The sequence below is a fragment of the Taudactylus pleione genome, unplaced genomic scaffold (assembly GCF_031769625.1).
Source record: "Taudactylus pleione unplaced genomic scaffold, aTauple2 ptg000037l, whole genome shotgun sequence".
In the NCBI taxonomy this organism is placed as follows: Eukaryota; Metazoa; Chordata; class Amphibia; order Anura; family Myobatrachidae; genus Taudactylus; species Taudactylus pleione.
Window position 1 is genome coordinate 10253306 of NW_028284439.1, and position 12424 is coordinate 10265729.

General features: G+C 41.2%; 1 protein-coding gene across 1 annotated transcript in view; it reads left to right on the top strand.

The window, feature by feature from the left end:
• Positions 1–11797, top strand: part of SKIL (SKI like proto-oncogene) — a 30325-nt gene extending 18528 nt beyond the window's left edge. The window contains exons 4-7 of the mRNA XM_088452325.1: positions 2993–3237; positions 5785–5945; positions 7366–7590; positions 11636–11797. Coding sequence (XP_088308451.1) covers positions 2993–3237; positions 5785–5945; positions 7366–7590; positions 11636–11797 — 793 coding nt within the window. The remainder of the gene's footprint in view (positions 1–2992; positions 3238–5784; positions 5946–7365; positions 7591–11635) is intronic.
• The last annotated feature ends 627 nt before the right edge of the window (positions 11798–12424 follow it).

A 12424-nucleotide genomic window follows, 5' to 3' on the forward strand; every position in this document is an offset into this window, starting at 1 on the left:
TATTGGTCATCCTGTAGCTGTTCAGCTAAATATTTTGCGCGGTAAGCCTGGCTCCGACAAAATGATCTAGATAGGTTTATTTTATTTTTTTTATCATTATTGTTCACTTAAAAGGCACCGCAGTGCTTTGCAGCATTGGACAGTGGGGAAACGGCTTATAGCATGAATCTCAAATGTAGAGAATGAAAGGGGAGGCTCTGAGGGTATCAGTTGGTAGGAGCAGCTGAAACAAGGGATGAGTGTGGCTCAGAGTGGAGATTAAGACAGTGATTTCTAATGTGGTTAATACAGGTGGAAGTAGGGTAAATAGTAAATTGATGGGTTTTGAGATAGCATTTGAAGTGTGTGTGTGAGAGTCTGATCAGACATAGTAGGGATATCCAGAAGTGGGTATCGGCATGGGAGAAGTCTTGCAGGCAGGAGTGAGATGTGGTTACCAGAGGTGAGGCTCTGGGTAGATGGGAATTTGCCACACCAATTTGCTATTCTTTGTATACCTTTGCTGCAAATTTTCATGTTTCAATTATAAAGCAACAACATATTCTGCAGTTTTACTTGGCTTTTACAATGCTGGATACTGCATAGATGTACGTATAATGCTGGTATCTTGTGTTTACATATGTGAATTTGTTACTTAATTGGTCTCTATTAAGGATATAAAATGTTTGCAAAATGAGCATGAAACTGAACCTGCCACATTCAGTGCCCCAGTTTGTGCAAAATCAATCTAGAAACAAACAATATTTTTGAACACTCTCTTTGCATTTGTCCTTGAACAACTGATCATTTTGTTCACCAGTTTATCAGGCCAAAAAAATATAAGCAGTAAAATGTCTGCTAATAAGAAACATCATACGAAAAAGAGAAGCTTAAGTGCAGCAAACACAGGCTGTCAGCAATTTCATCACCACCTGCCTGTTTTTGCAGTGGCCAGCTTCCCCCAACCTAAATTGGAGAATCCCATGGTTTGTGAGAGACAGGTTTGGGAGACGTGCTCATAGCAAGAGTCACCAGCACTCCCACAATGTTTCCACTCCCTTTGCATGTATATTACTGTGAGCATTCATAGGTTACAGGGAGTTCTGAGTAGGTTATTCACATAATCTGTATCTGTACACACATTATCAATTCAAATGGTGCTACACATAAAGATTGATTGATTAAAGAAAGCAACATATATTACAATAAACAGGGTTTAAAGGCTTCAATCATTTTTTGAAGGTCATTAAATACAGTTTTTGAGTTGGATTTTATTTGCTATTGTCACTCTCTTCTGTGCTCGCGCTCTCTCTCCTGTGCTTGGTCTGTCTCTCTCTCAAATCCCTCTTACACTCTTGTGCTTTCTCACTATAACCGCCCGCCGATAAATTGCAGGAAATCTTCCATATTGACCACCTGCAGTGCATAAGTTTCCTTGTAACATTAATGTTCTGAATAAAATGTAAATTAGATTACATTTTTGAAGGACAAGACAATGATTGCTCACGTTTTAGACATAAATTGATTAATGGATGTTATTTATTTGGATGTGAAAGGAAAAACAAGTTTGTTTTAATTTGTATCCATTGTGATTGTGACACATTGAGAGCAATTAGATGTTTCCTAATAAACATATTTGTTCTTAAACCAGTTTTTCCTAGGCATGCAGGCCTACTCTTCCTGTCCAACTTCCCTCAGGTTATCACTGTATATTATGTAATGTGTCTGCAGGGTTGCATTGACAGACCAATGACCTATACATAACTTCAAGTTAAGCAGCATGTAAACATATGTTGAATATACTCTGATACAGCTGTATAGTTTCTTCTGTTTTAACCTTTGTACATGTCTGCATGAGGCTATGCATCTTCCAGACAGGTATTCATGAATATTAATGAGTGTAAATATCCCATGTACTGGCAAGAGCACTGTGCTCCTGAGAATCGTTGTGGCCTTACAAGTATCAGACTCCCAAGATATATTCCAGAATTGAATGCAGATTTTTTATTATCTCATAATCATTGCCTTAAATGAGTGTAACAGTATCTTCAACCTGCAATAGCAGCTACCTTAAAAAGAGACCTTTGTGTCTGTTAAGTCATTTTCTATAGCTGCACTAATAGTAAACGCCTCAATATGCTAATACCATATTGCCGGAACAGCTTATGCTGGGCATACACTGTACAATTATATGTCAGATATCTTTCAAATCTGTCTGGTTGGAAGGAAAATCTGGTCCATTTTCTAGTGTTTGGGAGCAAATTTCTATTGTCATTTGCTCCCATGCATTACCAGGTTTTCATTTCAACCAGCCAGATTGGACAGATATCTGACAGATAATTGCATAGTGTATGCCCAGCATAAGTGATACTCCGCTGTCCTACGTTATTGTCTGACAGTGATAAGAGTACTCCTATTCTGTGCTGCAGTACATGTACCGTAGTTGTTGTCAGAGATAGCAGGTTGGTAGCCTTTCAGAGAAGTTTAATACGGTATGTCGACAATGAACTTGTTAACAATGTCAGCAGTATGCAGACCCCACAAGGCCAACAAAGTTAAAATGCTACATAAAAGGCATTTTTCAGTGTCGGCAGTATGCTGTAACTTGGAACATGTGGTTAAAGCAGCATGTTCAAAGTTATAATATGCCATCATTCAAATGCTTTGAGTAGCATTATAACCTTGTTGGAGATGGCATACTGCTGTCGACAGTGACATTGTCGAGAATATGACTGTCCACAGAATGACTGACTGATTCCTCTTGATAGGGATAAGCATTTCTATATAGTGCTTTTTCTCCTACAGTTTTCTCATGTACAGTGTAATTGTACCATCAAGTAATTTCCCCACCTCAGTAAACCTTTGCACTCTGTTTTGTGTGGTGGGTGGTTCTTGATGGAAGTTCCCTCTAATTTGTGCACCTCCCAGGAGAGAAGATAATGGTTTTGTAATAATTTTGTTTTGGTCATGTTAGTGTTTTATTGTTTTTTTTTTCTACTTTCTTATTTTTCAGTTACTATCTCTACATGTATGATAAAGTGGTAGCCCCAAATGTGTCCCTCTCTGCTGCTGTATCGCAATGCAAGGACTCCAAACAAATAAGGATAGGGATGGAGACAAGCAAGCCATTACTGGCAGCATCTGAGAATCCAGCCCGGAGCACCAAACAGAAATCTACTACCTCATATCCTGACCTCTCCATAGAGGAACAGGAGAGAGTAGATGTGAAATCTGATATAGTGACCAGTAATAGACCACGTAAGTAAAACGAATGAACACCAGAATCCGTGTTACTCCCGGGAATATTCTGAGATGCCCTGATAAACAGCTTAGTTTTCTGATGATATGTGAAATTATCATCCTAATTGTGTTGCTATCCCTGAGGATGTGATCTAATGTGATAAGACACTGCAGTTCAGCTGTTCTGAATACACTTGAATCAAGAATACATGTAAAAAACAAAATGTCCAATAGTAACAGTTATTATATTTCTGGTACAGTAATTGCATAGTTGTAGAAGATTCTTTATACGTTTTAAGAGATATGACAAAACCCTGACCTCCTTAATATGAGAGAACGGCTTGTGTCTGTAGAGTTTTTATTCAGGTACAACATCTCCTGTGTCAGGAATATGGCAGAGTGGATTTATCCAAATAATTTCTTTATAGGGCAACTGAGTAATCTAGGGGAGATGTATCAAACCTTGGAGAGATATGCAGTGGAGAGAAAGTACCAACCGATCAGCTCCTAACTCATTTTTCAAACATAGCCTGTAAAATGGCAGTTAGAAGCTGATTGGTTACTAATTGATCTCTCCACAGTTTGATGCAACATCCCGCTATGTGAGATCAAACCGGTTTCATGTACTGCTGGCCTCACATGCTGTGAGCACAGTGCAGAGGGGGTTAATAATGTGGCATAAGAGTAACATGGTGAATTTTATAGTAGTGCAAACAAAACACATAAAACCTCAGGCTAACAGATGATAAACAGAGATGAAATAAATTCTTTTAAAGTATTAATCCTGTTTGTCTTATTGTGTACAGAGATTATTTGAAATGGCAGCATTAAGGCGTACTATTTATAGGTCCGCCTTGTTCCAGTCTCATGACACTGCTCACATTATCTATGTTCTTTTGTACGCTCAGCTATAGTAAAAGATAATCTACATGTATCCTACTATTTGCAGGTTTACTGGTCACTTTACGATCAGAGACCTATATCTGAAAAAGACTTATTAAACAATCACAAGCTATAAAATATGCAGAGATTGCATAGCTCCCAACATTTCCCCTTTTATCGTCTTGCCAATATCCCTTTGCCAAGCAGAACTAGCATTTAATCTCTGTTCACACAGAATGATTAGATTGCAGTGAACGAAAAATGTTTAAACATTTCCATTAGCATTCCCCCAAAGCCCCCCCCAACGACAGCTTGTGTTCACCTTTTTTGTCCTCATTTGATTTGTGTAAGATTGTTTTGCATTTAAATTCTGTAGGTGTATGTCATGCTCTAGGGAAGCAGAATAAGGGAGCACAGAATTAACATTTAAGTGGGGGAGTATAAAAAGGAACTTGGTGTATATTGGTTGACTGGTAGCTTCAACAATAAATATGTCTTGAGACATGGCATCCGCTACCAACTATATGTTTGAAGTCATCAATTGCTTCTAAAATACTATGATTATCTAAAATATACGCGGTGGGACTTGGTAAGAATAGGCTTTACTATACATAAGGAGACTGATTAAGAGCTGTACGCAATCCGGCTGTGTTACATGCTCGGAGATGAATGCAGATACCTGCTTGTATGCAGAGCTGGCCACATTCATCTGCTTGTGAAGGTTGCCATCATTGCTTTCACTAAGGGCTTGCACAAGTCCTGTGCTTGGTGCAAGAGGTCAGGCGGTCCCCTGCGTACGCTCATCTCTAAATAGCCTGCAATTTCATCTACATGCCCACAGAGGATCGATATCAAATACTGACAGTCGGGATCCCGACAGGGTTAACATACCGATACATGTGGGTCGGGATGCTAACCCTCTCCCTACCCTAACCCTGCCTCTTTGGTGCCTATCCCTAACCTCCCCCTCCTACTGCCTAAACCTAACCCTCCCCCCTTAGTGCATACCCTAACCTCCTCTCCACCGTGCTACTTACCTTCGACATCCCGGCGGTCGGGATGGTGGCGCTGGTATTCTGACCGGCGTGGTATTCCGGTGCCGGTAATGTAAGCGTCGGTATTCCCACTGCCGGGATGCCGAATGCATCTCGCCCACAGCACACCCTTGGAGCACTTCTCTTCATGAGAAACCCCCGTTGCCAGCCAGTTACACCCACTCATTCACAAGTAGAGCTACAGCTGAGATGTATAAGACTTTAAATTGCCCATAGTTGCTCAAAGTTGCATGTGCAGGCTCTGACACGTGTACAGTTGCTAAAGATTATGAGATCCATGCCAGAGCGTACCTACGTGCAATTCAGAATCAGGCCCATTGTGTCGTCTACTATGTGTGTAGGGCCTCCCAGTATCCAGATTTTCCCTGAGGGGCTCTTTTTTTTTTCCTGTTGAATATGAAACTAGAATTTATTTTTTTCCCCATAACACAGACTCAGCAGCCATCCATAATAACAGTGAGACTAGCTTTCTCTAACTGTTTCACTTAATAGGCTGGAATTTATATGGCATGTATAAACTTGCCCAGATCACACGGACAGTCCATTATTTGTATTCATACTTAGGGGTCTGAGTGCACATCTCTGGGTGGCTTCTTACCCCAGTAAGATCAATCTTCCTCTGTTACAGAAGCAGACGCTGGAGACCAGGGAAAAGGTGCACCCGTGAGCAATAAGGAAGATGTATGCGAGGATGACAAGGCTCATATTATGGAAGAAGTTGTGAAAACTTTTCTGAAACAACAGGAAAAACTGAATTACATTTTACAGAAGAAACAACAAATCCAGATGGTAAGTTTTGTACATTGTGTGGTTGATGTGTCAAGCACTGAAAAGAGTGGAAAAGTGGACCAGTGGAGAAGTTGCCCATAGCAACCAATCAACATTGAGGTAACATTTATCAAGTACATTCTACAAAATGACTATAAGCTGATTGGTTGGCATAGACAACCTCTCCACTGGTTCACTTCACTGTTTTCACTGCTTGATACATCTTCTGTGTACATTACATAATAATGGTACAAAATATCACAGATATTGTGCATCTAATGTATACAGCTGTAACCTTTTTCTTTTATTCGTTTTGTGAATGGTTTAACTTATGCGAGTGTTGAAGACTGGTGTAAAGTGCCCTGAATATCCATGTTATTACTGACAATAGGCATATTACCTTTATTAATAATACATAGAGGAAATAACAATAAGTCGTAATGTATATTCTTCACTAGGAGCTGCCAGTAAGACAGGGTACTGCAGACTTATACGTGTTAGCCCACAGGTACAAAAGATATAAAGCTGTACATCCTTTTCCACAGGCACAAACCGTATGCTCCCTTGCCTACTGGAAGATACACTGTTCTATGAGCACAGGAACACAAATGCAATTCCTAGACACTTGAGATTATTCACATTTCAAGCTACAAGTCATTCAGGTATCCCCAAAGTAGCAATAATACTGTAAAACACACACACACTAAATTATGTTCTCACATGTTACTTCACGTTCTTTACTGTTTGCCAGCAACTTAATGAAAGAAAGCTAATTTGTGCATATCGTAAAAAATATTGTGTTGAACAATATATTTGAGCCTAATTTAATTGCAATGTTTTTTTGCGAATGAAAGTGGTGAACCCATAGCTACCATTTACAGTATATTGTGTGTATGCTTTATGTAACTGCGTCTTTTGAATTGCAGAATATTTCTTCTGAAACAAAATAATTTGTTAAATTTTTTTGTAATTTGTATTTGTCCTTTTTTTGCTAGCTATTTAACATGCTCCTTTCTATGCATTCGGATGTGTGTGTGTTTCTCCCAAAGTTAGGCTCCTGGTTCCCGCCTCACGCAAATTTTTGGCTGGAAACCATGAGAAGGATTATATATTACTGTATCAGTGTTCTTTAGAGAATGCTGTACACAGTGTGACTAAATGCAAGTGTGCTCTGCTGCCATCCCTAAATGAAAGAGAGCCTCTGGGCTTTAGCTAGACAGAGTTCAGCTGTCCAAAAGTGCCCCCTAGTGTTGGAGCATGTTTTAACATGTTCCACCCTAGAGTTAGAAGGTACAGATCTCTGAGCTTATAGTATTGCTTGCATACTTTTACAGTAGTACCAATGTGTGCTGTCCCTCTAACTTGGAGGAAAATATATTTTGTAGTGTGAATGTGGCTTTTGTGTTACCCTCCTGTTTTATTTAAGACTTCTCTTTGACAGGAGGTGGAAATGCTGAGCAACTCAAAAGCTATGAAGGAACTGACTGTCGAGCAGCAGAACTTGCAAAAAGAGTTTGAATGCTTGCAGACAGAACATATACAGAAGATGGAGGAATTGTATGATGAGCAGCGAGATTTAGAGGAAAAGCTGAAACAAGTGAAGAAGCAGAAATGCTCCTGTGATTCTAATGCAGAGAGGGATAAAGAGGCTCAGTATGCAAGCCAGGTAAGAGTGGCTTCATTTTATCCTTCACTTTTATGTAAGTAGTAACTTTTTTTTTTCTTTTTAATCTTTACATGTTTTGTACCATATCTATTTTTAGAACAGGATGTTATCTCATATAATGGTAATATACAGTATTTGGCAATATAATGCACAACAGGCCTAGACAACCTGTAGCTCTCTGGGTGTTGTGAAACTACAAGTTCCAGCATACCCTGCAGCTATCACGTTGTCCGGGCCTGATACACAAGACAGCAGAGGTATGTTGTAGAAAATGCATGGTGAATGCATTCAATGCAATGTTCTTATCTATTGTATCCTTGTTCTGTTGATTATACATCTTTGTATTATGGTTAAGCTGGGTACACACTAGACGATATATTGGACGATTTCTCGTTTTGAGGCGAATCGGAACGACATATCGGCCATTTTGTACGCACTATTGTGCGCTCCTGTGCATCGTTAATCGCATCTTCAGATCTGCAATTGAGGCAGATCTGAAGATCTGGCGGCTGTATCCATATTTTTGGATGCGGAGGGGGAAAGACATATTGGGCGGTCGTATACCAGATCATGCAGTGTGTATGGACTGTCCCGATATATCATACCCTGGCATCTGCCATCGCTGGGTACACACATCATCTAGTGTGTATCCGGCTTAAAGCCTGGTACACATCAGAACGATGTGCAGCTGACTCGACGCCCGATGGAAGGATATATGGGGTGTCCGTACATACTGCACGATCTGGTGTACAATTGCACCTTCCACCCTGCATGCGGTCGTCAACGTTGTCGTCCCATCTGACATGCAGTGCTTCAGATGGGACAACGTAAATGCAAGATTGAGCATACACAGTGAATGATGTGGATGATATGTCGTTCCAATTTGCCTCAAAATGGCAAATCGTCCAAAATATCGGCTAATGTGTACCCCACCTAAACCTGCTTGTCACTCTTTTCATACAGATAACAATGCGTGAAAATGTTTTCTGTGGGAGTGTTAATACAAGGTTTGAGTTAGTGGAATGACTAGGTAAAGTGTATACTTTAATCAGTTGTAATTGGTAGTGATTTTTGCGTTGGATAACATAAAAAATAAGATCTTCTTTAAGTCATATATGGTAAAGCCACTGATTATACCATGGATGTTGTAGACTTTGGGACCTGGGAGAATCCGGTGGTACAGATTGCTGAAGCAACCCCTGAGGTTTAATTGCTCCAGTGTATTCTATATGGTACCTTCCCATTAATTTCCACTACCACCGTTTTGGCCACTTTGTATGTGAGGATATATGTGGGATGTGCAGGCTTGGATAGGTTCGAGTTTGCACGCCGAGTTCCGATTTTTCCCTCCAAAAAACGTGACTCAGAAAGAGGCAAAACGTCGTCTTGCATGGACAAACATCATCATTCCTGAACTTTTGTCCAGGAATGATGATGTTTTGCCTCTTTCTGAGTCCCGTTTTTTGGAGGGAAAAATCCGAACTCTGCGTGCAAACTCGAACCTATCCAAGCTCAAATTGAAGGACTGGCAGCACTCTGCCTCTTTCTTTGCAAAGTATAATTTTATTCAACGATTCAGGCCTCCGCCTATTCCTGACAACAGGTTGAGGCCCAAAACGTTGTCTAAAATTGCACTTTGCAAAGAAAAACGCAGAGTGCCACCAGTCGTTCTACATAAAATATATAGAACAGCCTCACAAATTACCCTAATTCTCCCCTAAGAACTAAAGGTAAACAATGAAGGGAAAACAAATGGTTAACGATAAATCGGATCAATAGTGACACAGAAACATATAATACAACATAGAAAATAATGTGGACGGACACTCCTTTAAAAACACTGTTGACTGTAGATCAGAGGCTGAGACCTTTAACATCCGTAAACATGAGGGAAAGTGAACTGTACAATAGTAATAAAACCACAAAAACAGATGAGTGTAGGAAATCCCAATCCCTGTCACGGAAAGTATTGGAGTTTATGAAGCATGGATGATAGAAAATTAGTATTTAGGGCTATGTGGTGTATTCTGCTTGTTTCAATTAGGATATAAACAGGTTTGTCAAATATTTGTGGATGATCAGGCATACACCAGATCCACTCTCTCTTTGCCGAGTTGGCAGCTAAACAAACGTTGTTTTAATGTTCAGGTGGCTCGGGATCCACACTCTCGCTCCCGAGTTGCTATGATGGTTTACACTGCAGTACATAAGTTCCCCGATGTGTTTCGAGTCACTGCCTTGAAACAGAGTCCCACAGTGACTCGAAGAGGTTATACTATCATAGCAGCATCCCACTTCCAATTCAGCAATTCAGGAGAGAGAGGGTGGGCCACCTGAACTCTAAAAAGGAGAGTAATGGTAATACTTTCCTTCATTAACTCTTTCTTCGAAGTCCATAGGGTCCACAGTGAGACTTTGGGGTGTAGGTGGGACCTGGAGGACCGGACATCAACAGCTAAGCTTTTCAATCCCTGGATGCTCCGGTCCTTCCCCTTATACCCTGCCCACAGCCCGAGGGCACTTCAGTTATGTTAACAAGCCCAAGGCAGGAGCAGGATAGGAGAGAAGGAAGACTGGTACACTGAAGAATCACACTCTCACACAGAGAAGGAAAGCAGTGACCAGGAGAAGAAACCCATAGATGTTAAGAGCGTCTGGGTGGGTGCCTTGTGGACCCTATGAACTTTGAAGAAAGAGAGTGAACAAAGATAAGTTTTATCATAACTCTCCTTTTCTTCAGGGTCCATATGGCTCCACAGGGAGATATTGGATGTCCAAAAGCAGTTGTTCAAGGGTGGGAACGCTCCTAAGTTGACAGGAGAATCCTACGCCCGAAGGAAACATCCTGAGGCAAATGTATCAAAGGCATAAAACCTGAGAAAGGTGTGAACAGAAGACCAGGTGGCTGCCTTGCATAGCTGTTTAGCTGAGGCACCATGCTGGGCAGCCCACGAGGGACCCACAGGGCGAATAGAATGAGCAGATACTGAAGCCGGCATAGGAAGGCCAGTCTGCGTGTAAGCCTGTCAGATAGTCATGTGAACCAGAGTCTGTCTATTAGCTGGCCATCACTTCTTGTGGAATCCATATAGGACAAAGAGGGAGTCCGATTTCCTGATGGAAGTAGTGCGGTCCATGTAGATCTTCAGAGCACGGACCACGTCCAACGAGGTTTGGAGAATTAAATGTCGGAACCACAATTTCCTCATTCAGGTGGAAGAGAGAAACCACCTTGGGATGGAAACCTGGGCATGTACGAAGAACAACGCTGTCCTGATGAATTATTAAAAAGGGTTAGGTTTAGGGATGGGCACCACCTGGGAGGATTAGGTATAGGGTGCGGGGAGGAGTAGGGTTAGGTTTATGCACCCTTGGGGGGAGGTTAGGTTTAGGCACCACCCCGGGAGAGTTTGGTTTAGGGTGCGGGAAGAGGGGGGGTTAGGTTTAGGCACCCCTGAGGGGAGGTTAGGGTTAGGCACCACCGGGGGGGTAAATTATGGTTAGACACCACTTATGGTGTGGGGATTTAGTCAGATGGCTTCCTGGCCGTCGGCATTTCATACCCAACCCCTGGGGAGATACCAGGACATATGCTGAATATTAGCTGATGCAGTCGTTGCTTGATCACCCACAGCTATTTCCCACACCTGTTTATATCCTGTTTGAAGTATGCAGAAGGGGGCGATGATCCTGTATCTATCATCAATGCTTCAGAATTTTTGGTGGGTTTACACTGTTTGTACATTACTCTTCCCCTCAAATGTTTCCTGATGTTGAAGGTCTCAGCCTCTGACCTACAGACGACATAATTTTTATGGGAAGTGTCTTTATGTATAATTTTTTATGTTCTATTATATATGTGTTTAGTTTTTATTTCTATTGACCAGATTTAGCACAGCACCTATAGTAATTAACTTTTTGTCTAAAAAAAAAAGTAAAAACAAACAAATAAAATATGGTTGCTGCCCCCACATTATATTCATCTATTATTTAAGCTATGTTGTGGTCTGTTGCATGCTTATGCTGTGTCATTCTTTTCCTGCAGCTGACAGAACTACGGCAGAGATTGGACCAAGCCGAAACTGACCGAAGAGAGCTGCAGGATGAGCTGCGGAGGGAGAGAGACGCCCGGGAAAAGTTAGAGTTAATGATAAAAGAGCTGAAGCTTCAGATATTGAAATCAGCGAAAAGTGGTAATGGGGAGTAAAAGCTACAGCTCACAAAGACAGGGTTTATTTTGTAGCTTGGACTGCAAGTGAGCAATTTTACATGCTGCTTGCTGAGCGAAGTGGTTTTACATGCTGCATACTGAGCGAAGTGGTTATCACCTGGAAGTCGGAGGTGGTGAATGAATATGTGCAATTTATAATTCCTTCACTGCTGGGAAGCCACTCCGTTACCATGTACTTTTCATCTCGCCCTACTATCTAAAGAATATTCCCCACACTTCTTTCCCTTTGTAATGTGCAGTAAACTTTGCATCACAAGCCTTCCCAGAAGCCCCTTTGTTGTTCGCATTGTTTAATGGCTTGCAAGAATCTAAAACCCCTGGAATGAGCCACCGCTCACTCGGATCTCCATATTCTCCAGCATTACATCACATGTGCACTTTCAATTTCCATATGTGTGGCAGCTGTTGGACCACGCTCATTCATGTGTAGCTCAACCATGACATAGTGCTGCTACGAGTTATGTTCTGGGGCTTGGTTACTTGGTGTTGTCGAAAATGTATTTTTTTTTTTTTGCATAAGAAGCTCTGAAACGTTTCACTGTCAAGATAAATGGGGTGCATGATATAACCATGGGTACATACTCCAGCTGTCCAAATCACATT